This window comes from Prosopis cineraria, unplaced genomic scaffold (genome assembly GCF_029017545.1).
Source record: "Prosopis cineraria cultivar Desert tree isolate PC_DT_omini unplaced genomic scaffold, ASM2901754v1 PC7, whole genome shotgun sequence".
NCBI classification, from domain to species: Eukaryota; Viridiplantae; Streptophyta; class Magnoliopsida; order Fabales; family Fabaceae; genus Prosopis; species Prosopis cineraria.
The window spans coordinates 13816159-13842154 of record NW_026555338.1 but is presented as its reverse complement, the minus strand read 5'-3'; the positions used below and the strand labels follow the sequence as shown (position 1 = coordinate 13842154).

The 25996-nt window shown below is 36.3% G+C and overlaps 2 protein-coding genes and 1 non-coding gene across 3 annotated transcripts; 2 read left to right on the top strand and 1 right to left on the bottom strand.

Moving 5' to 3' along the window:
• The first annotated feature begins 3474 nt into the window (after positions 1–3474).
• Positions 3475–4986, top strand: LOC129316490 (uncharacterized). The gene is made up of 2 exons (XM_054960914.1): positions 3475–3829; positions 4232–4986. The coding sequence occupies exons 1-2, from the start codon at positions 3475–3477 to the stop codon at positions 4984–4986; spliced, it is 1110 nt and encodes a 369-aa protein (XP_054816889.1).
• An 11210-nt stretch (positions 4987–16196) lies between these two features.
• Positions 16197–16303, bottom strand: LOC129316903 (small nucleolar RNA R71). The gene has a single exon (XR_008594830.1). It is a non-coding gene; the product is annotated as a small nucleolar RNA R71 (small nucleolar RNA).
• A 1922-nt stretch (positions 16304–18225) lies between these two features.
• On the top strand, positions 18226–20984 carry LOC129315160 (uncharacterized). The gene is made up of 2 exons (XM_054958720.1): positions 18226–18740; positions 20852–20984. The coding sequence occupies exons 1-2, from the start codon at positions 18342–18344 to the stop codon at positions 20864–20866; spliced, it is 414 nt and encodes a 137-aa protein (XP_054814695.1). The 5' UTR covers positions 18226–18341; the 3' UTR covers positions 20867–20984.
• The last annotated feature ends 5012 nt before the right edge of the window (positions 20985–25996 follow it).

The window sequence follows — 25996 nt, the reverse complement described above, 5'->3', positions numbered from 1 at the left end:
TAAAGTAGAAATTGAGTAGTAATAAACATAAAAAGGCTAAGTAGAAAGGAATGAACAAATAGATGTAGCCTTAAGTAGTAATTATGTGTTTTTGGTTAATTTGAACCAATTGACTAATTGCACCAATTGTGTGTAGATTAGCATAGTCCTTGCTTAGAGTGAGATAGAACTTAATAGTAGATCGTTACTAGTAATCAAAATTCATAGGTAACCTTTCTAGTGACAGAAGGGTTGAGATAACTAAATAACTTTCTCTGTTTGACTATTTATTGTAACCATATGGAAATGTGCTATGTAGTATATGAAATTATTTTTAACACTGCATGTTTTGTAATATTATATGTTTATTACATGAAAATGATTTCTAGGATTCACATTAATGGTATTACATGTTTTATGATTGTATATGCATATGTAGTTTTGAAAAGAGGACAATGTGATGATTGTATGAAAGTATGATCATAGGGGTGGGAGTTCACTCGAGTGGAAATGGAGAGAAAGACCATATGGTATTATTCTCCTTAGTACCTGATGAAGTGTGGTATTGGAGAATCATATCTCCTTAGTGCTTGTAAAGGTGCAATATTAGAGATTATCTCTTTTGTGTCTATTGAGGTGTAGTGTTAGAGATTGGGACTCCTTAGTATCAATGTGATGTGAAGTTAGAGTTAATGACACCCCATTGTATGTATTGGGAGAAACTATAGTTCAGAAGTAAGATAGAACACCTTTGGCTGGGTGATTCTATCAATAAAGGTCACCTCAGGGTCAATGAGAGTGTATATTAGTCTAAGGCGAGCCCATGGTTTCAAGTCAGGGTGATTTAGAGGTTCGGTTAGTAGTGACATGCTATTTGTTAGAAAAGTGGTGAAAAGTAGTAAATTGAGATGATTATACTTTTAAAAGTGGTAAAATGTTATATCAATGAGATTTAAAGCAAAATTGTGATATATCTTATGTTCAAGCTGTATGTTATGCTATACTTACTTATGGTAGCATATGATAGTGGACAATAGAGAGTTATTCTATTATTGAGATTATTATCTCACCCCGTGGTTACATTTTTACAATATATAGTAGTGAGTCGGATAAGAAAAAGGAGTCAAGACTGGCATAGCAATGCCATTTGTAACATCTTAAGTTCCTTCATTTGTAACTATTAGTGTTTTTAAGGGATAATTTGGTCAATTTAGATAAATTGTTATTTAGCGAGGTTTATGGAGACTAATATGGTTTTTGGATCTTAGACAGCTTTAGAAGAGGGCTAGGTCGAGATTCAAGTGGGCCATAGCATGGAAGGGAGTTTAAAACTTCATGGGGGCTTTCTGTGCCATGCGCTGTGGTGGGCAAGTCTGTGTGATGTGATGCACGGGCAAAATCTACACTTGTCAAACGTGAAAAACAAATTAAAAATAGAAGAGATAAAGAGAGAAAATGAGAGAGCGATGGAGGAAATCTTTTACTCTACTAGAGCACGATCCCTGGGCTACTTTAAAGGTATTTGGAGCTTGATTCACTATTAGGTAAGTTCTACATTCCCTATTCTCCCTCTTTTATGTGAAAATCCAAATATTTAGGGTAATGGGGGCTTTAATTTTGGTTCCCTTGGGTTTAGACTGAACCTATTAGTTTATTTTAAGCACCTAAAACCTAGTGAATTTGGAGTTATCCAGAGTGATAATTGACGATTATCACTTATTGGTGTATATTAAGTGTTGCTCGAGCCATATTATGCATATAAAACATGTGGAGCTAACGTTGAGCCACGGTAACCTTTTTATGTGATAAAAAGGTTAAGGTAACCATATAGTTTATTGTGTTTATTAACTATTGTAACTGTGTAGAAGTAATTCTAAATGCTTAAGTTGTGGTTTTGAAGAGTTTTGTGCATAATTTGATGTAAATGATTTTAGCATAAAAAGGTGATTTGTAAATGATTATTGTTTTTTATTACAATATACATATATACTATGTATATAAGTGTGAAATGGAATGTGATGGAAAGTAGCGAAATGTGATCATTTTGAGCATGATTGCTTAATTGTGTGATGTGAATAGATTGTTATGTGGTGTATGATCCATTTGAGGTAGTCAAGTTGTCTCCGGTGCTAATAGCATTGTGTATTGTGAATTGGACACCATAGTATGTGTTTTGTTGTGAAAATGAACCATTTTAATTTTCAATGTCCATCTTTTAAATGGATGATTGTAAAAGTACAAGACTAATGCCATTAGCTAGAAGGCTCATACAGCTTTGTGTGGACACTTGAATTGCTCAAATCGGATGTCGGATGGCAAAACGGCACGCTTTGAAAGTTTGGAGAAAAGTCATGATAGCAATCTACTGCCATGAGAGTAGGTACGCACTGTGGCGCACGATTGTTGTATCATGGCACATGAGGCCCTCGAGGGATTTGTCCCTTTATGCCATCCGCCATGGCGGGCGTGGACTGCACCACAGCGGACGGAGCAGTAAATGCTAGAAAATGGCATTTAAGCCAGATTTTATTGTAGTTTGTTTCCCATGCTTTCGTATTTTCTCTTAATCGATTCTTAAACATGGCTTAAGCTTAAACTATATTTTAAAAAGGTTTTTTTCTTGGGATCCTAATGTTTTAACTAATTATTTTTCAAACCCTTGAGTTGTGGTAACTTGGGTAGGGGGTTTTTATTAAATCTTAGTTATCATGAGTTGTGAGTGTTGTCCTGATAATGTCAAGACCGATATTATAATTTGGTATCAGTTTCAAGCATTTCGAGACTGGTATGTGTGGTTGTTGTGTTGGGTGATTTTGCTTGTTGCATTCATGTCTAAAAGTTGGCATATATATTCGTTACACTTACCTTTCCTTTACATAGTTCTTTCATTTAACGCTTATTCTTCATGTGGTTACTTCCATCCTTAGGAGGGGAGAGAGGATGGCAAGAAGAAGAACTGCCAGAACGGCTACAGGTGGTAACCCATCTAATACGGACGTAGTACTAAAGACTAATGAGCTACCACTAGAGAATCATATTTTGGTTGGTCAAAACTGGGAACAATCGAGGAAGAAGCCACAGGGTAATAAGGCCTTGCTATTAGAAATGAGAAATTTGATGCAAGAGATATGTAATTCGGTATGGGGATAAGGTGCACAAAGGAATGATAGGGTAAGAGAATATAATAGAACAATTGAGAATGAAGAAGAGATGTATGAGCAAGAAGGTGAAGTTTATGAAGAGAGCATACCTAAGCAATCTGGAGCTGTGGGTGGTAGTAGTTTACAAAATTCCATGGATCAAACATGGTTGAGTTTTTCACGGTTTCATCTACCTACATTTAATGGAACAATGAAGGAGGGCGAAGCTGAAGAGTGGATTGAAAGAATTAAAATAATATTTGAAGTGGTGCCATGTTCAGAGGAGCAGAAGGTGACTTTGGCCTTAATGTTGTTTATAAAAGAGGCTACACATTAGTGGAAGTCGGTGAGACCAATGGGTAGAGTAAAGTGGACATGGGATGAATTTAAAGTGAGGTTTTTCAACTTTTACTTCCTAGTGGCCTTTAAAGCAGAAAAAGAGGCCAAGTTCTATGAATTTAAGCAATGGAATCTTGATAAAGAAGCTTTCATCACCAAGTTCAATCAATTGTCGAAGTACTCTACTTATCTCATAAGGAATGATGACTCAAAATGGAAGGCTGAGAGGCTACTTACAAGGCCTTGTCTGAGAATAGCTGCGAGAAGGAGCAGAGAGGCAGAGACTAAGAAGAGAAGGGATAATCAGGGCAGATTCTCACAATCGCTTGGCTGTACCGGTAGAGTTAGCAAGAGATCCGATTTTACCTCAGGTATTTTTGGGAGCTTTGGGAAGAAAAAGACCTTTCAAAGGGGATCACAATCTTGAGGTTCCTTCCAGAGGAGTAGTGGACCAAGGTATAGTGCCAGTGGTACACAGCTATCTCAATAAGCTTCCACAATACTTGTGCCTACTCTTAGTATAGCCAGAACCCCTCAGTGTTCGAAGTGTGGAAGATATCATGTGGGAAAGTGTTAGGTTTACTTCAAGTGTAGCAAGTCAGGGCACATAGCCAAATATTGTGAAGAGGGCAAAGTGGGTACCACATAGCAGAGATCGACTGTTCCTGGGAGAGTATTTGTGTTGTCCCAAGAGGAGGCAGGTGCATCTCTAAATTTGATTAGAGGTAAAATATCTCTATACAACTGTGATATAGATGCTTTGTTTGATTCAGGTGCTACCCATTCTTGCATTTTTGATGACTGTGTTTTGAGGTTGAAATTACCTGTGCGTACCTTGCCTTATGTGATTAATGTGTCTACGCCGGTAGAAATTTCTGTAAGAGCTGACCATGCTTGTTTGGGTGTTGATTTGAGATTTAAGAATGGATTAACTTCTATTAACTTGATTTGTTTGTCCATGATTGGGATTGATGTAGTAGTGGGTATGGACTGGTTGTCAACAAATAATGCAACATTAGATTGTGTAAGAAAGATAACATCCTTGCCAATGTACACTACACCTATAGTGAAATCTAGTCAATTAAGATTCTTGTCTATAATGCAAGCAGAAAAGTGCATTCAACAGGGTTGTCAGGCATATATGGTGTTCTTTTCCATTCATGCTGCTTATGATGGACGAATTGAGAGAATTGGAGTGGTAAATGAATTTCCCAAAGTACTTTCGGAAGAAGTGTCTGGATTACTGCCTGAGCGAGAAGTGGAATTTTCTATTAACCTTGTACCTAGAATAAAACCCATATCGAAAGCTCCTTATCGGATGTCTCCATCAGAGTTAACAGAGCTAAAGAAACAATTAGAGGAATTACTAGAAAAAAGGTTTATAAGACCAAGTGTGTTCCCATGGGGATTACCGGTGTTATTTATGAAGAAAAAGGACGGTAGTATGAGACTTTGCATTGACTATAGACAGTTGAACAAAGTGACAGTCAAGAACAAGTATCCTTTGCCCAGATTGATGATTTACTAGATCAGTTAGTTGGGGCTGCGGTGTTCTCAAAGATTGACCTGAGATCAAGCTACCATCAATTGCAAGTTAGGGTCGAGGATGTACTAAAGACTGCCTTTCGTACTAGATACAGTCACTATGAGTTCCTAGTGATGCCGTTTGGATTGACGAATGCTCATACAGTGTTTATGGACTACATGAACAAAATCTTCCATCCTTAGCTGGATAAGTTAGTGGTAGTATTTATTAATGACATTATAATTTACTCAAGAGATGAGGAAGAGCATACAAAGCATCTTCATATTGTCCTACAACTTTTAAAGGACAATAGTTATATGCCAAACTCAGTAAATGTGAGTTTTGGCTAAGAGAAGTGAGATTTCATGGTCACATAATGTCGGCAAAAGGAACTGTCGTGGATCTACACAAAGTAGATATGATGTTGAAATGGAAATCGCCTACTTCAGTATCAGAGATTAGAAGTTTCTTGGGATTGGCAGGCTACTATTGGTAATTTATTTAAGGATTTTCACAAATTGTGTCTCCTTTAACTAGGTTGACCTAAAAGGATTAGCCGTATGTGTGGACCGATAAGTGCGAATCGGCATTTCAAGAGTTGAAGAAGAAACTAACGTCTGCTCTAGTATTGGTTATTCTTAATCCACGACCCATGATCTGGAGTTAGCAGCAGTGGTTTTTGCCTTGAAAATTTGGCAACACTATCTCTATGGGTTTATGTTTGAGGTATTTAGTGATTACAAAAGTCTGAAGTGATTAGTGGATCAAAAGGAGTTGAACATGAGGCAACGTAGATGGATGGAATTTCTCAAGGACTACAACTTTGAGATCAAGTACCATCTAGGTAAAGCCAACATAATAGCAGATGCGTTAAGCAAGAAAACGGCGCATGTTGCTCATATGATGATTCAAGGGCATCAATTGCTTGAGACTTTCTTAGATACTCAAAGGAAAGCACCACAAATGACGTTGTACAATGTGCATTCTACAGTCATAACCAATGAGTTCTAGAAAGAGTTGCAAACTGCTTAGTTTGAGGACAAGTATCTACTTAGGATCCGTGAGGATATTGAAGAGAGGAGACCCACAGAGTTCGAATTCAATGATGATGGATATGTGACTTATTGTGATTGAATTTGTGTGCCAAGTAATGAGGAGATAACGAAGACGATCCTAGAGGAAGCACACCATAGTAAGTATACTATTCACCCAGGTGTCACCAAGATGTATCAAGATATGAAGCAAATGTGATGGTGGCTAGGAATGAAGAAAGATGTGACAGAGTTTGTGACTAAGTATTTGACGTGTCAAAAAGTTAAGATTGAGCACCAAAGGCCTGGTGGTGTGTTGCAACCACTAGAGATCCTAGAGTGGAAGTAGGATAGCATATTAATGGATTTCATCACTTGATTGCCTAGAACTCAAGCAGACTATGACGTAATATGGGTGATTGTGGATCGGTTGATGAAGTCAGTGCATTTCTTAGTAGTGAAGACTATCTATTCACTTGAGAATTATGCCGAGGTCTATGTAAATGAAATAGTGAGACTTCATAGGGTGCCAAAGGACATTATCTCTGACCGTGATCCATGGTTCACATCAAACTTTTGGAGAGCATTGCAGAAGGTAATGGGCACTAAGTTTAAATTTAACATGGCATATCATCCACAGACGGATGGTCAGACTGAGAGGACTATCCAAATGCTTGAGGACATGTTGCGAGCTTATACGTTGGAGTTGAGAAGTAGTTGGGATATGTATCTACTGTTAGCAAAATTTGCTTATAACAATAGTTTTTATTCTAGCATTAGAATGGCTCCGTACGAGGCATAATATGGAAGAAGATGTCGATTGCCTCTGTGCTGGACAGAATTGAGCGAGAAAAGTCTGTTGGGTCCAGATTTGGTAGACCAAACCATCTAAAAGATCTAACTGATTAAGCAAAAGTTGTTGACAAACCAGAGTCAATAAAAGAGTTACGCTGATCGGTATAAAAGGCCATTAGAATTTTTGATTGGTGATCATGGATTTTTGAGGGTCATGCCAATGATTGGTAATAGGAGATTGATAAAGGCTAAGAAATTGACTCCAAGGTGTATGGGTCCCTTTGAGATTTTGGAGAAGTTGAGACCTGTTGCCTATCGAATTACCTTACCGTCGAGTTTATCAGGTGTTCATGATGTATTCCATATGAGTCAGCTTAAGAAATATCAACCTGATCCTTCTCATGTTATTGAGTCGGAAGAGGTAAAACTCTAAGAAAACTTGACCTATCGAGCTAAACCAGAGCAGATTATAGATGTGAAAGACCAACAATTAAGAAACAAGACCATTCTGTTAGTTAAGGTCTTTTAGAAGGGAATGACTCCTGGTAATGTGACTTGGGAGACCAAGGATAAAATGAGGTAGTTATGTCCCCAATTATTTACACAAGTATGTGTTTGAGCAAGATTATGAATTTTAAGGGCAAAATTCCTAAAAGGAAGGGAGAATTGTAACATCCTAAGTTCTTTCATTTGTAGTTATCAGTGTTTTCAAGGGGTAAATTGGTCAATTTAGATAAATTGTTATTTAGAGAGGTTTATGGAGACTAATACAACTTTAGAAGAGGGCTAGGCCGAGGTTCAAGTGGGCCATGGCACGGAAGGAAGCTTAAAACTTCGTGAGGGCTTTCTGTGCCATGCGCCGCAACGGGCGAGTTTATGCACTGTGGTGCACGGGCAAAATTTGCACTCATTAGATGCGAAAAACAAATCAAAAACAAAAGAGATAAAGAGAGAAGACAAGAGAATGATGGAGGAAAGCTTTTGGTCTGTTAGGGCACGATCCCTAAGCTACTTTGAGGGCATCTGGAGCTTAATTCACCATTGGGTAAGTTGTACATTCCCTCTTCTCCCTCCTTTATGTGAAAATCGGAATATTTGGGGTAATGAGAGCTTTAATTTTAGTTCCCTTAGGTTTAGACTAAACCCATTGGTTTATTTAAAATCTTAGGGAGTTAAATCAAGCTTCTAATATTAAGTTTGAGTTTGGTGGTGATTGAGAATTTTTGGTAAGGGTTTAGGTGAACTCTAAGTATAATTTGAGGGTTTTGAGACAATGTGGAACATTGATTAGTAATTTGGGTGTGTTGGAATGTGTAATGGGATGGTTAGAGTATGTGGGAATAGTTGATATTGTTAGAGAAGGAATTTGAGTATTTTAAGCACCTAGAATCTAGTAAATTTAGAATTATCCGGAGTGATAACTGACGATTGTTACTTATTGGTGTAGATTGAGCGTTGTTTGAGCTATATTGTGCATATAAAATGTGTGGAGCTAATGTTGAGCCACGGTAACCTTTTTGTGTGACAAAATGGTTGAGGCAACCATATAGTTTATTGAGTTTATTAACTATTGTAACTGTGTAGAAGTAATTCTAAATGATTAAGTTGTGGTTTTGAAGAGTTTTGTGCATAATTTGATGTAAATGATTTTAGCATGAAAAGGTGATTTGTAAATGATCATTGTTTTTTATTACAATATACATATATACTATGTATATAAGTGTGAAATGGAAATGTGATGGAAAGTAGCAAAAATTGTGAAAGAGCATGATCATAGGGGTGGGAGTTCACCCGAGATATGTGAGATATATGTGTGTGGAGATTTGTGAGTGAAAAATCCATATGGTCTGGATGATACCATGGGATATTCGGTGAAACATTATATGGAACTATTACCATAGGATATCCGAGCAGTCTATCAACTCCTTAATACCCGTTGGGGTGTGGTTAGGAGTCAACGATGCCTTTATCACAAGTGTGTGAAGAGGCAAAAACCGTACTCTGTAAGCAGGTTAGATTGCTTTTGGCCGGGTATTTCTACCACCTAAAGTATGCTCTTGTCAACATGTGGTTGAACTAAGAGAGTCTATGGTTTCATGTTGGGGAGCATTAAAGGTTCAATGGTTAGACGATCATGCTAGTGTAAAACTATGTGTTTTGTTGGGAAGAGATGCATATACCTTATAATTTTTGGTATGCTAATTAATACTTTGGTTTTGATACTTTTTCATGGTTATTTGTGGTAATAAACATTTAATGAGCTATATTGGTTACTGAGATGTTTATCTTACCCTGTGGTTATATTGTAAAGGTGAAGGCTCCGGTAGGGGCAAGAGGAAGGAAGAGGCATTTGAAGAGTAAGGAGCACCACTGTATAACTCTTCCTTTTTTCTCTTTTTGTGTAATATAACGAATATTGTTACTAAATATTGCCAACTTAAGAACATGACGTTATTAGTATATCACTTGTATGAAATTGTGATAAGTGTGTATATCTTGGTCCAAGAATGATGATACGGATTAATTGTGTGCTTGGTCAAGTTGCTTACAAGTGATTTGTATATATATATATATATAAGTGTTTTGAGTGTCAAAATAACCAATTGATTGATGCGTTGGATTTTGTCCACCCCATTGGGTTTTTATCTAATGAGGGTTTGGTGATCATTTTGAGTATGATTGCTTAATTGTGTGATGTGAATAGATTGTTATGTGGTGTATGATCCATTTGAGATGGTCAAGTTGTCTCCGGGGCTAATGGCATTGTGTATTGTGAATTGGACACTATATTATGTGTTTTGTTGTGAAAATGAACCATTTCGAGTTCGGGTGTTCATCTTTTAAATGGATCATTGTAAGAGTACAAGACTAGTCCCATTAGTTAGAGGGCTCATACAGCTTTGTGTGGACACTTGAATTGCTCAAATCGGATATCGGATGGCAAAACGGCACGCTTTGAAAGTTTGGAGAAAAGTCATGATAGCAATCTAACAGTAAGTGCATGCCGCGGCACATGATTGTTGCACCACTGCGCACTAGGCCCTCGAGGGATTCATCCTTCTGTGCCATCCGCCGCTGCAGGCATGGACTACACTATGGCGGACGGAGCAGTAAATGTTGGAAAATGGCATTTAAGCTAGATTTTATTGTAGTTTATTTCCCATACTTTCGTATTTGCTCTTGATCAATTCTTAACTATGGTTTGAGCTCAAACTATATTTTAAAAAGGGTTTTTCTTAAGATCCCAATGTTTTAACCAATTATTTGTCAAAGCCTTGAGTTGTGGTAGCTTGGGTAGGGGGTTTTTATTAAATCCTAGTTATCACAATGAGTTGTGAGTGTTGTCCTAGTAATATCAAGGCAGACATTACATCGTTGCTGTGAAAACTTTGATTTTTGTGTAATGATTACCTTACTTGTGTACATTGGTATATAAAGTTACCGTAGGATACGTATATATGATTAAATTGTGACTTGTAGAAAATTTATAGTGATTTTGTGATTCCTAGCCCATATATAGTGAATTGAGTGATTAGGGCTAAGATTTATTTGTGAATATGTTATAAATGGGCTAGTGGTGAGTGTGAAGTGATATTATGGTGAAAAATGGCCTACAGAATATTTTTGTGCCAAATTGTGAAAAGTTGTGAATTGTGAAATGGGCTGTTGAGTGGCCAGATTTTGATATATGTGCATTTATGTGATGAAATGTGATCAATCAAGTGTAATAATCCTTTTGGACTAGGTTCAAGGTGTAGAATGGTCTAATAAGAGTAAGGGATTGATTTGAGCGCTTGGGTGCATTAATTTCTTTGAAAAGTGACTTTTGCACCCGATTGTTTAAATTTTGATCGAAATATTAGATCATGTCCAAACAAAACTCATTAGTTAGCTTATGAGATAAGCTAAGTGTGGGCATTTGAATTACTTTGATCAGACATCATATGTAAAAATGGCACACTCTAAAAATTCATCATTTGTGCTGTCAAATGATAGCAGCAAAAATAGACTTGTGCACCATGGCGCATTGTGTGTCACACCACAATACATGACACAGAAGGTCAAGGTGTGTGGTTCTATACCACATGTTGTGGTGCATGACCACAATCTAACTTTATTTTATGGTTTTTAATGCTTGCAATGATTTTTATAGATGTATGTAATTTGTTTTTGTTGTGTACTACTTTGATGTATTATGATTTTAATAATTTTATAAAAGAGGTCTTAGGCCCAAGCTTTTTAAACAACGTGATTGATTACAATTTAGTTTAAGGTAAGGTGGTGATTAAGTTAATCTTTTCTTATATTTGCATAATATGAGGGAAAGTTACATTTTGGTATCAGCTTCTCAAGTTTTGAGACCAGATTATGCTGATTGTTTATTGCATTCATCCTTAGATATGGAAACTTATAATTATTCATTGTATAACTCTTTCCCTTATGCTCTCTTGCCCTTCTTATTTTTTCCCTAGGAGGGGAGAAAATAGTATAAGTCATGAGGAGAGGTACTCATGCTAGAAGTGCTGTTTCTAAAGAGGTAAATAGGAGCAAGAGTTGAAAGTCCAACTAGTTGAACGATAGCCGAGAGATAGGTGTGGTGAGCTACTTGAGGAGCATAGGGATATGATGTTGGATATAAGGCAAATGATTCGAGATCACGACACTATCTTGAGAGGAAAGGAACAAGAAGAGAAAGTTAAGGCTCTAGGCATTCCGGTGCAAGAGGAAGCACAAAGTAGACATGGACCATCTTAAGGTTTTGGTAACAGACAAGAAGTTCCTTGCACTGATTCATCGATAGATCGTGCTTGAAAAACCTTTATTTGATTCAACCCGCCAACGTTTGATGGTAACATGAAAGAAGGGGAAGTTGAGTTATGGATGGGGTTTAAAGCAGTAATTTGCACCTCTCAATAGAAGGTTGTCCTAGTCATAGTGCAATGAGTTGGGGTTGCCAAGAGGTGGGAAGAGTCAGTAAGACTGACCAGTGGTATTTGTCTAAGTTAGAATGAATTTAAGAAAGTTTTCTTCAACTAGTACTTCTTAGTTTCTTTTAAAATAGAGAAGGAGGAAGGATTTCATGCTTTTAGACAGGGAGACTTGGATAAAAAGGAATTTATTAGAAGGTATAATGGCTTGTTAGTTTATTCCATGTACCTCCAACACAGTAATGACACTAAGTAGAAAGCTGAATGGTTGTTATAAAAGATGAGACTTGAGTACTAGCAGCAGATCATATTGTTTGATGTGATAACATATGAAGACATGTATCACAAGTTGAAAGTAGCTGCCAGAAGGGGCAGATAGGCAGAAGCTGAGAGGAGACATGATAGTATAAGGAGATTTTTATCCCCTTTGGGTTTAACAGGAAAAGTTTTAAAGAAGCTTGGATACAATGCTAGCAGTTCTTGTTCATCTAGAAGGAAAGATTTTAGTAGAGGATCCTACGGTGTAGAGGGAATCAATACAGAGAAGTGGTATGTGAGAATTGGGCTTCCACAGTCTTTGAGGCAAGCATCAAATATTCTAGTACTGAACCTGAGTACTGGTAGGTCGCCCCAGTACAACATTTGCGGCTGATCTCATACGAGAAGATATTAGGCTTGGTTTAAATGTGGCAAGTCGAGTCATTTAGCAATGCAATGCCTAGTGGGCAGAGATGAGGGAGTTGAGCGGTGTTTCACTGTTCCTAACTAAGTATTCATAGTCACATAAGAAGAGGCTAGAGCGTCTCCTAACTTGATCTGAGGTATGATTTTTGTATATGATCACCAAGTAAAGGTACTATTTGATTTTAGTGCTACACATTCCTTTATGTTTGAGGAGTGTATGAATCATTACATCTATCTTTACAAGAGTTACCTGTGCTTATTAGAGTAACTATGCTGATAGAACACATTTGTTACCCACTTTTATTTGTCAATTAGGACCATTTTATTAATGATTTATCACCTTCAAGTGCACACATTGCATTAGATTTGGAACTTTGCCTAAGTTTCTAAGATCAGTGCACTAGGGGCATTTTGGTCCAAAAAATAAACTTTTGAGAAAATGTACAAGAAAAATTGACAAAGTGCATTTTATGTCCAGTTGATGAATGGTGAAATTATATTTTTAAAATTCATTTTAGTTTGGGAGTAATTAAATAAAAAAGTCAACACTTTCTTAAGTGTCTTAGTTTGTCCTAGTTTTTGGTTTGCCTTTGTGTGAAAATTTTTATATAATTTTGTGCAGCCTAAAACTTGGTTAATTTAATAAATTCTCCCTTCTAATTATGAATTTAATTCTGGACATGAATTAGATTTTATTATATCATATGCTATTTAATTGAATTATGTGATTTATGTGACATAGGTGGCATGTGACTTGTGCATCAATTGGGCAATTGAGGTCAACACTCCTTGAGGACAATGGCTGATGGTTTGCACGTGAATTATGATTATTTTGAGGGATTAGATCAGCTAAAATGATGTGGATGACACATGGGAAATTAGGCACACATTGGAATCATCTACAAACCAATAGGAAGTTGCCACCTTGCAAGTGTGACAAGGCTCCCATTTACATTTTAATTTCTTTTTCCTTATTTTAATTAAGCTTCAGCTGATGGGAGACACCAAGGAGCACGCCATTTTAAGTCTCAAATGGGATCCAACACATATCTCATTCATCTTCCACATTCTCTCTCTCTTGTTCATAGTGTTCTTCATTTTCTCTCTTTTGTTCTTCATTTTCCAGCACCCTAACCTCCATTTTCAGCCACCAAACCTCCACAAAACTCATACCATTCTTCTCCTCTCTTCATTTTCGTTCCATCCCTTCCATTTTCACAAGGATTGAAGCTCATTTCCATCATTCAAGAGCTATGGAGTTTGGCCTTCACAAGCAATCACTAGGGTTCTTGAAGATGAAGATTGGCTAAGTTTCTTTGTGGAATCCTAGAGAGATGAAGATGGAGGATGAGTCTTGAGCTTCAAATTGGCTAAGTTCTTTTGTTTCCTATCCTCTTCTCTTTTTACTAGATGGTTAGATTCCTTAATCTAGGGTCTAATCATCTTAGCTTATAAATTCTAATTTGAATTTGATGTTGATGTAAAGAGAGAGGATTGTTTCATTTAATTTCTTCCTTGGACAGCCATGACTGAATTTTGCCACTCTTTGTTTGGCACATAATCTTGTGTTTTTCAATTAGTGAATTTCTTGTGTTAATATTGCATAATCTTGTGGTGTTAATGCTTGTGTTGTTGAGTAGCTTGACATAATCTTGTGGTTGCTCAATTTATGTGTTTGACCATGGCTGTTGAGAGAGGATTTTGAATGAATCACTTGGCTAATGTCTTCACCAATTGGTTAATTGAACTAGGGACTTTAATCTAAGACCTAGGGAGGTTAGCTAATTAGGTTAATTGGCTTAGGATAATTTTCTTAAGTCATGACAGCTTTAGTCAAGAGGAAAGGGAAGCTAAACTTAGCCTAATCATGAGAAGATAATGAGTCCAAAATCAACTAATCTCTAGGGTTCCATTATTGTAAAAAGGGAAGTTCATTTCACTCACTTTCACTAGCATTTTAATTACTTGCATATTAGGTAATTAGTTTAGATAATTAGCTAGATAACTAAATTCCTACAAACTTTGGTTGATTTATTTCACTAGATAACTTTCAATTAGACTTAAAACCATTCCTTGGGAGATGACCTAGGGTTGGCCCTATATTGCATTAGGGTTAGCTTTAGTGTAATTTTGAGGATAAGCGACTAATTTCCTATCAAAATTTTGGCGCCGTTGCCGGGGAATGGTTTAAGTTTAATTCTAAGGTTGTTTAGTACTTAATTTATATTTTTAGTGTTCCTGAAAATTTTTTTGAAAAATTATAAAAATTTGTGTTTTGTGTTTTGTTTAGTGTTTTTTGTGTGTTTTGAGTGTTTTTATTCTGTTTTGAAAAAGAAAAAAAAATTAATGCAATTTTCGTTGGTTTGGTGTAGAGCTGAAAATACTCTGTTTCTAGTGTCTCTGTCTGAAATTGAAAAATTAACTGGGAATGAGTCTGAGGGAATTTGAACTTGAAATTTATTTCATTGAAAGCTCTATATCCTAGCTTCACTTTAAAATTGGTTTGGTCAATTTTGGACGTGGGAAGTGTCCTGTGGAAATTTTACAATCTAACAAGGTCCAGGGAGCCATTACAGAGGATTTCCAAAACCCTGTTTCAATTTTGAGTTAGCATATCTTCCTCTTTGTGCGTTCAAATTGATTGATTCCAGTTTCATTTTTCTTATCGCTGTCTTATCTTTGTTTCTTGTGTTTAGGATTTTCTTCAATTTTTTCCATTTTCCTATTTGAAAGTTTGTTAGAAGCTCTGAAGGTCTTCTGGACGAAATCCTGTTTCTCCAGACTTGAGGACCAACTTGTGAAAAATTCTGGGAACGATTGGGCAGGATTTTTAATCTAAAAGTTTTATATAATTTTCCTGTATATCTCTTGTGTTTCTCATAAAAGTTTCAGGGGAATTTATCATGTGGATTTGCTGATAGAAAATTCACAAGTTCACTGTCTCCAGAGAGCCTACTGTGCGAATTCCAGAATTGCCAAAGCTTCTTGATTGAGCATTTCTAACTCTCTTTCTACTTGTTTGGTGTTATTTTTTTTTCATTTTGTTGCTATTGAGTTTAATAAAAAAAATAAAAAAAATTATTTCTCTTGCTTTTGTGTGTTTTGAATTGTTTCATGTTGATTTGCATTTTAGTTTAGCTTGTTCTTTGTTCTTAATTTTCTTGAGCTTGATTAGTGCATGACCCGAAGAAAACATACCTCTTTTGTTGAATTAGATCCAGAAATTGAAAGGACTATTTCTAGATTGAGAAGATCACAACCTATTCTTGATTCTCATTTGGTTTGTAATTCAACAATGGAAGGTATCTTAGGACATGAGCATGTGCATAATGAGGGCCATGGGAATGGGAATGAGAATTTGCATGATGATGGCCATGTTAATAATGAATTTGAAGGCTTGCATAACCCTAGAGAGGAGAGGAGCATTAGGCAATTAACTCAACCTAATTGGCATGATAATCCTTATGGCTTATATGTTCCTCCTACTAATGTTCAATTTGAAATTAAATCCTCCTTGATTAATGCATTGCCTAAATTTCATGGGTTACCAGGAGAGGATTGTCATAGGTTTTTGCATACTTTCCTATTGGTTTGTGATACTATGAAGCCTATGCATGTAAATGTTGATGATGTTCAAGCTAAGGCTTTTGTATTTTCTCTTGAAGGTTTAGCAAAGGAATGGTATTTCAACTACCCTTCTTATGTGAAAGTGAGCACATGGGCTGAGCTAAGAAGACTCTTCTTAGATAAATTCTTTCCAAATTCCAAGGTCACCAATTTGAGAAAGCAAATCTATGGGGTCCAACAAGGAGAGGATGAGAGTCTCTATGAGTATTGGACTAGATTCCAAGGCCTTTTGGCTAAATGCCCACACCATCAAATTTCTAGTGAGAATTTAGTCCAATATTTCTATGAGGGCTTGATTCCAAGAGACAAAGTTAACATTGATGCCGCTAGTGGTGGATGCTTGATTGACCTCACTTCCTTAAAGGCTTGGGAACTAATTGACAAGATGGCTTCAAGTGGTGCTCAATACTCTACAAGGGAAAAGAGAAATGTGAATATGGTAGGTTCCTCAGTTCTTAATGATTCATATGTGGACTTGCTAGCTGCCAAGATTGGGAGAATGTTGGCTCCACAAATATCTCAAGTGAGCAATGTAAGTACTTCTCAAGCACTTGTCCCTTATTCTTGTACTTTTTGTGACTCACCTATGCATGTAGAAAGCAATTGTCCTATTAAGTTTGAACAAGTAAATGCTATCTACAATGGAAAACAATCCTATGGTGGGAGGCAAGGGCAAGGAGCTTATTCTAATACTTACAACCCTTCATGGAGAGACCATCCTAATTTCTCCTATTCAAATCCAAATGTGGCTTTACAAGACAATCAACAAAGAGGATCCTATCAAAACACCTTTGGCCGTGACCCTCCACCTCATTTGTCTCAAGGTAGCTCTTCTCAAAGCTACAATCCAAGTGGTAATTCTCTTACACCTTCTTCTAATTCTTATAGTGATAGGAGGCTTGTTCCAATTGAGAGTTCTTCTAATTCGAACTCTTCTAATGATGTGAATGTGTTACGTAAGCAGTTGATTGAAATGAACTCTTTGTATAAAAACATGTATGATGGCTTAGGGAACAAGGTAGAGAGTATGGGTAACAAGTGTGAGAACATGAACTCTAAAATTGATGCCCTTACTTCTCAAATGAATATGCTTGCTAACCAATTAAGTGCAGCCAATGCTCAAGCCTCTACATTACCATCCAACACCGTTGCTAATCCTAAAGCTAATCTTAATGCTATCACATTGAGGAGTGGCAAGGAGTTGGGAGAAAGAGTACAAGAAGACAAAAGACAAGGATATGATGAGGATGAAAACATTGAGGAGATCATATGTGAGCAACCACCATCTAAGGTGGAAAAGGGGACTATGGCCGAGTTGTTTAGTAAGGAAAAAGAGGGAGAGGCCGAGCAAAGTGAAACAAGAAAGGAGAGTTCAAGGAAGGAAGAAGGAAAGCAAAGTCAAGAGATTATGAAGAAGCTTCCTTTTCCACAAGCACAAGTGGTCCCTAAGCAAGTAAAGGGACAATTTGATCAAGAGGTATATGATTTCTTCCACAAGATTCATGTTAATGTACCCTTGATGGATGTAGTTAAGAACTTTCCTAAGTATGCCAAATTTTTGAAAGATTGTTGTACAAATAAAAGAAAATTTAGGCCTAATGCAAGGGTACAATTACCCTCATCTGTGAGTGCTATCATGAAGCCTCAACTCCCTATAAAATGTGAAGACCCCGGTTCCTTCACAATTCCATGCAAGATTGGCAACACACATTTTTCTCATGCATTGATAGACTTAGGTGCAGCCATTAATGTTATGCCTCTTTCAATTTATCATGCCTTGAGTCTTGATTGCATGCATAAGACACCTATGATATGCCAATTAGCGGATAGAAGTGTTAGAAGACCACATGGAGTAGTAGAAGACTTGTTGGTTTGTGTTAAAGGTCTATTATTTCCTGTGGATTTCTATGTGCTTGATATGTCAAAAGAAGGGAGTGGGGATGATATTTTGATTTTAGGAAGGCCATTTATGAGGACTGCCCGTACATTGATTGACATGGAAAAAGGTAGTTTGATTTTGAAATGTGGAGAGGATCATGTTATTTTTAATATATATGAAGCAATGAAACATCCTTTTGAGGATTATTCTTTGTTAGGTGTAAGTTCCATTGAGTTATTGCTTCATGATGCTTGTGAGTCTCACATGCTTGATTCTTTCTCACATGTTGATGATGATTTGTCTCTTGTTACTACTACATGTATTGATGGATGTAGTTGTCCTATTTGTTTAGAGATTGATGCATGCTTGAATGATGCAACTACTTCTTCTCATGATTTGTTTAAAATATCTCCTATGCTTGATCTTGAAATGCTTGAGAAGGGTATATCTTCTTGTGTTGTAGGTACTAAAGCCATTAAGGCCGAATCTATGAGTTTTTCTCCACTCGAGCTTGATGTTCTTAGGATTCCCAAGCTATTGGAGGAAAATTCTACACTTTCACATGTCGAGGCCGTGGCTCAAGTCCAAGCACTTGAGGACAAGTTGCAAGAAAAGGGGGAGGCTGTAAAGAAAGAAGAGGAGAAATCAAAAACAAGTGACAAGCCTAAAAGACAAGATAGTACCATGGAATATTCCACCAAATTAGACTTGAAGAAGCTCATTCCCTCTTGTGTAGAGCCACCTACCTTGGAGTTGAAGCCTTTACCATCCAATCTCAAGTATGCATATCTCATTGAGAATGAGAAGCTTCCGGTAATAATTTCTAACTCTTTATCTCTTGAGGAAGAAAATGCATTACTTGATGTGTTGAGAAAGAACATACATGCTATTGGTTGGACTTTGGCTGACATTCCTGGTATTGACCCTATTGTGTGCACACATAAAATTTTTCTTGAGGACAATGCTAAGCCCATTAGGCAACCACAAAGGAGACTTAACCCATTGATTTTAGATGTGGTAAAGAAAGAGGTTGTTAAGCTACTTAGTGCTGGGATCATCTATCCTATAGCTGACAGTGAGTGGGTGTCTCCAACCCAAGTTGTACCTAAGAAAGGGGGGATTACTGTGGTAAAAAATGAGAAAGGAGAGCTTGTTCCAACTAGAGTTCAAAATGCTTGGAGAGTGTGCATAGACTATAGGAAGCTCAATAATGTGACTAGGAAGGACCATTTTCCTTTGCCTTTTATTGATCAAATGCTTGAGAGATTGGCTTCCAAGTCCCATTATTGCTTCCTAGATGGGTTTAGTGGGTATTTTCAGATTCCTATAGCTCCTAGTGACCAAGATAAGACTACCTTTACATGCCCCTTTGGTACATTTGCCTATAGGAGGATGCCTTTTGGTCTTTGCAATGCACCTGGTACTTTTCAAAGATGCATGATGTCCATATTTTGTGATTTTATTGAACATTGCATGGAAGTCTTTATGGATGATTTTACTGTGTATGGTGAGTCCTTTGATTCATGCTTGCATTCTTTAGATAAAGTGCTTGGTAGGTGCATTGAAAAGAAGCTTGTGCTTAACTTTGAAAAATGCCATTTCATGGTAGATAAAGGAATTGTTTTAGGCCATTTGATTTCTTCCAATGGCATAGAGGTGGATAAGGCCAAAGTAGATGTGATTGCTTCTTTGCCATATCCTGTTTGTTTGAAAGATTTGAGATCATTTTTGGGACATGCAGGCTTTTATAGGAGATTTATAAAGGGGTTTAGTGAAATTGCTTTGCCTATGTCTAAACTCTTACAAAAAGATGTTGATTTTGTTTTTGATGATGCTTGCAAAAGGAGTTTTGACACTTTGAAAAGCATGCTCATTTCCCCTCCCATTCTTAAAGCCCCAAATTGGTCTTTACCTTTTGAGTTGTCATGTGATGCTTCTAATTTTGCTGTGGGAGCTATGCTTGGTCAAAGAGAGGGCAAGTTATCATATGTGATTGCTTATGCATCTAGGACCCTAGATTCAGCTCAGGTTAATTACACCACAACTGAGAAAGAGTTGTTTGCTATTGTTTTTGCACTTGATAAATTTAGATCATATCTTCTTAACTCTAAAGTTGTTGTGTACACTGACCATGCTGCTGTGAGGTACTTGTTTAAGAAGACAGATTCTAAGCCTCGCTTGATTCGATGGGTGATCTTAATGCAAGAATTTGATGTGGAGATAAGGGATAGGAGTGGTTCTACCAATCAAGTAGCGGATCATTTGTCTAGACTACCTCATTTAAAAGCTACTATGGTAAACTCTAACCCTACTATTCCTTGTGATTCATTTCCTGATGAGGCATTGTGTGCCATTTCATCTAAGCCTCCATGGTATGCCTCTTTTGCTAACTATATTGAGTGTAGAGTCTTGCCTCCTTGTGCTTCACGTTTTGCCATTGAAAAATTGAAAAGAGAGTCTAGATTTTACATTTGGGAACCACCTTTGATGTGGAAGATTTGTAGTGATAAAGTGATTAGGAGGTGTGTTGATGATGTTGATGTGCCTTCTGTTCTTGAATTTTGTCACTCTCATGCATGTGGTGGTCATTTTAGCTCAAATAAGACAGCTAGGAAGGTTTTAGATTGTGGATTGTATTGGCCTAGCTTGTTTAAAGACTCTTATGAATTTTGTAAAGCATGCTTGAAATGTCAAAAGGTTAGTAGTTGGGGTAAGAGACATGAAATGCCTCAACAACCCATTTTATTTTGTGAGATTTTTGATGTTTGGGGCATTGACTTCATGGGTCCCTTTCCACCATCCTTTAGTTTTGAGTACATATTACTTGGTGTTGATTATGTTTCAAAGTGGATTGAAGCCATTCCTACTAGAACTTGTGATGCTAAGATTGTTTTGAAGTTTCTCAAATCTAATATTTTTTGTAGGTATGGAGTTCCTAAGGCCTTGGTAAGTGACCAAGGATCCCACTTTTGCAATAAGATGATGAAGGCTCTCTTGGCTAAATATGGAGTGCATCACAAAATCTCTACACCATATCATCCCCAAACTAATGGCCAAGCCGAAGTATCAAATAGAGAAGTCAAGAAAATCCTAACCAAGGTGGTGAACACAAATAGGAAGGATTGGTCTTTACACTTGGAGGATGCTTTGTGGGCTTATCGGACCGCTTATAAGACTCCCATTGGCATGTCTCCTTTTCGATTGGTGTATGGAAAGGCTTGCCACCTCCCTGTGGAGATAGAGCATAGGGCCTATTGGGCCATCAAGAAACTAAACTTGGATTTCCATCTTTCGGCTAAGGAGAGATTTCTTCAAATGCAAGAACTTGAGGAGCTTAGGTTGGATGCCTATGAGTCTTCTAGAATCTATAAGGAGAAAACAAGGATCCTTCATGACAAGCTAATCTTGAGGAAAAAGTTCCAAGAAGGAGATCAAGTCCTCTTGTTCCAAACAAGGTTTATTCATAAGCATGCCAAGTTGAAGTCTAAGTGGGAGGGACCATATCTAGTGACCAAGGTGTTTCCCTATGGGGTTTTGCAACTCTTGAATAAAGCCACGGGTTCCACTATGCAAATCAATGGTCACCTATGCAAGCTCTACAAAGATGCCAAATCACTTCAAAAGGAGGAGGACTTCTCTCAACATGTTTTTGAACCACCATGATAAGGTTGTATCTCTCTAACCTTGAGCTTTTACCTTCCTTTAATTGATATATTTAATGATAGGTATAGTTCAAGTGTGGGGGAGATGAACCTAGTAGGAAAATTAGAGTTTATTTGCTTTATTTGACTTCTTTGTTTTGTGTTTTAGTTTGAAAAAAAAAAATCTGCACCACACTTTTTATGCATTCATTATTGATCTCACTTTATTTTATCACTAGTCTATACATACATTGAGGACAATGCATGATTTAAGTGTGGGGGAGAGAAATAAACATTTTGTTTTGTTTGTTTGGTTTTGTTTGGTTTTGCAAAAAAAAAAATTCAAAAAAAAATTTTTTTTTTTGTTGTTTTGTTTGAGGTTACTTAATTACCTAGCTCTTGAATGGATATTTTGATTCTTGAGATGTGGTAATTTTTAGGATTGAATAGGTGTGAAATGAACATTCTTTTACCTTGAATTAATGGATTAGAGTGGCATATTACCCATTCATGGAAGAGGCTAAACACTCATGTGTGATTAATTCCTTAGTGATGTTACCCTCTAGAATTTGTTTCACTTCTTAATTAAGACCATATATCTTGCACTTGTTTGATAGGAGATGAGAGATGGCATTCATAAAAAATAGCCAAGAGCCAAATAGCCAACCTATTATTATTTATTATCCTTTGTTAGCCACTTTGAGCCTTTGGTTTGATTCTTAAAAAAAAAAAAATATTCACCCTATTTTTCCCCAAGGAATGCATGTTACACTTTTATATGTCTTTTTAATATTCATTGCATGTCCTAGATCAAATGAGTGGATGCCTATTATCATTTCTCTATCCATTACTTCCATTGTTTTCAAAGAGTTAGGGGCAACCAAAAAAAAAACAACAAAGATAGATTTGAAAAAAAAAATTAGTCAAAAAGAAAAGAAATAAAGTTGCTAGAAAAATAAAAAAAAAAAAAAAAAAAGAAAAGAAAGAAAAAAAATAAAAATAAAAATAAAAAGTTGCCTAGCTCATCCATTCCATTTGTTTTATTATTTCTTATCATTTCTTTCCATCCTCATTGTGTTAAGGTGTTCACTCAATTGAGTTAGGTTATGCTTTGCATATTAAGGGGATATATCTTGATTTAGCATTATTTTGATGCTAACCCTATTTTTTTTTATATACATGCATTTCTTAGACATCCTTTCATTACCTATATCACAACCTAATAAAGTCCATTTGATTCTTGATTGCAAGTGCTATTTAGTGATGGAGATGTAGAAGGGTTACAAATTCATAGTAGGGTTTATCCTAAGAAATTTTGAGTGAAATTTAATACCTTATACACTTTGAGTGATGAGAGCAAACACTTAACCTAGAGAGGCTTACTCTTTGACATTGATTCTTGGTAAGGGTTTGTTTGTGATGTGCATAATTCTTTCGTAATTATTGCCACATTGATTGATAATTTGTAGAAGTTCATGAGCTAGTATTTAGTGACTTGAAACAATGTTTTTCTTTTATTTCTTTGTCTTATAGTTTCTTTTGGGACCTTTTTCACTTGATTTTGCCCGGAGTGCAAAAGCTAAGTGTGGGGGAATTGATAGAACACATTTGTTACCCACTTTTATTTGTCAATTAGGACCATTTTATTAATGATTTATCACCTTCAAGTGCACACATTGCATTAGATTTGGAACTTTGCCTAAGTTTCTAAGATCAGTGCACTAGGGGCATTTTGGTCCAAAAAATAAACTTTTGAGAAAATGTACAAGAAAAATTGACAAAGTGCATTTTATGTCCAGTTGATGAATGGTGAAATTATATTTTTAAAATTCATTTTAGTTTGGGAGTAATTAAATAAAAAAGTCAACACTTTCTTAAGTGTCTTAGTTTGTCCTAGTTTTTGGTTTGCCTTTGTGTGAAAATTTTTATATAATTTTGTGCAGCCTAAAACTTGGTTAATTTAATAAATTCTCCCTTCTAATTATGAATTTAATTCTGGACATGAATTAGATTTTATTATATCATATGCTATTTAATTGAATTATGTGATTTATGTGACATAGGTGGCATGTGACTTGTGCATCAATTGGGCAATTGAGGTCAACACTCCTTGAGGACAATGGCTGATGGTTTGCACGTGAATTATGATTATTTTGAGGGATTAGATCAGCTAAAATGATGTGGATGACACATGGGAAATTAGGCACACATTGGAATCATCTACAAACCAATAGGAAGTTGCCACCTTGCAAGTGTGACAAGGCTCCCATTTACATTTTAATTTCTTTTTCCTTATTTTAATTAAGCTTCAGCTGATGGGAGACACCAAGGAGCACGCCATTTTAAGTCTCAAATGGGATCCAACACATATCTATTCATCTTCCACATTCTCTCTCTCTTGTTCATAGTGTTCTTCATTTTCTCTCTTTTGTTCTTCATTTTCCAGCACCCTAACCTCCATTTTCAGCCACCAAACCTCCACAAAACTCATACCATTCTTCTCCTCTCTTCATTTTCGTTCCATCCCTTCCATTTTCACAAGGATTGAAGCTCATTTCCATCATTCAAGAGCTATGGAGTTTGGCCTTCACAAGCAATCACTAGGGTTCTTGAAGATGAAGATTGGCTAAGTTTCTTTGTGGAATCCTAGAGAGATGAAGATGGAGGATGAGTCTTGAGCTTCAAATTGGCTAAGTTCTTTTGTTTCCTATCCTCTTCTCTTTTTACTAGATGGTTAGATTCCTTAATCTAGGGTCTAATCATCTTAGCTTATAAATTCTAATTTGAATTTGATGTTGATGTAAAGAGAGAGGATTGTTTCATTTAATTTCTTCCTTGGACAGCCATGACTGAATTTTGCCACTCTTTGTTTGGCACATAATCTTGTGTTTTTCAATTAGTGAATTTCTTGTGTTAATATTGCATAATCTTGTGGTGTTAATGCTTGTGTTATTGAGTAGCTTGACATAATCTTGTGGTTGCTCAATTTATGTGTTTGACCATGGCTGTTGAGAGAGGATTTTGAATGAATCACTTGGCTAATGTCTTCACCAATTGGTTAATTGAACTAGGGACTTTAATCTAAGACCTAGGGAGGTTAGCTAATTAGGTTAATTGGCTTAGGATAATTTTCTTAAGTCATGACAGCTTTAGTCAAGAGGAAAGGGAAGCTAAACTTAGCCTAATCATGAGAAGATAATGAGTCCAAAATCAACTAATCTCTAGGGTTCCATTATTGTAAAAAGGGAAGTTCATTTCACTCACTTTCACTAGCATTTTAATTACTTGCATATTAGGTAATTAGTTTAGATAATTAGATAGATAACTAAATTCCTACAAACTTTGGTTGATTTATTTCACTAGATAACTTTCAATTAGACTTAAAACCATTCCTTGGGAGATGACCTAGGGTTGGCCCTATATTGCATTAGGGTTAGCTTTAGTGTAATTTTGAGGATAAGCGACTAATTTCCTATCATATGCCTTCAGGATCTACCAGTATTACTAGTAGAGCTTATCAAGGTTTAGAGATTCAATTTGAGAATAAAGTCTCCAAGATTGATTTGATCTGTATTTCTATGAAGGGAATAGGCATAATTATTGGCATGGATTTGCTAGCAATGAATAATGCTAAGCTTGATTGTGCTAGAAAGATAGTTTCATTGCTAATATTTTCTGTAGCAGTAGATTCCTCTGAGCAGTCAAAGTTCTTATATGTAGTTAGTGCTAAGAAGTTAATTCGGTAGGGCTGTGATGCGTATAGAGTATTCTTTATTGCTAATACAATTTATGATGGTAGTATTGAGAATATCAAAGTAGTGAGTGAGTTCCTAAAAGTATTTTCAGATAAACTGACTGGTTTATCGCTTGAAAGGGAAATAGAATTCTCAATTGATTTGGTTCTTGAAATTGAACCAATAACAAAGGCTCCGTATCGAATGTCACCATCAAAATTAGTAGAGTTAAAGAAATAGATTGAGGACTTACTGGATAAAGGGTTTATTAAACCTAGCATATCACCCTAGGGATCACCCCAGTGTTGTTTGTGAGAAAGAAGGATTGCAATTTGTGACTTTACATTGATTACTGACAATTGAATAAGGTGACTGTAAAGAACAAGTATTCTTTGCCAAGGATAGATGATCTTTTAGCTTAATTAGCTAGAGCCCTACTCTTTTTCAAGATAGATTTGAGGTCAAAGTATCATCAGTTAAGAGTTAATACAGTAGATGTACCCAAGATATTATTCAGAACTCAATAAAAAACACTATAAATTCTTGGTCATGCAATTCAATTTAACCAATGCACCTGCAATGTTCATAGACTATATAAATTGCATCTTCAGGCCGTACCTGGATTAGTTTATAGTAGTATTTATTAATGACATCTTAATTTATTTTAAAGATGAGGGTCTACATGTGAAGCATT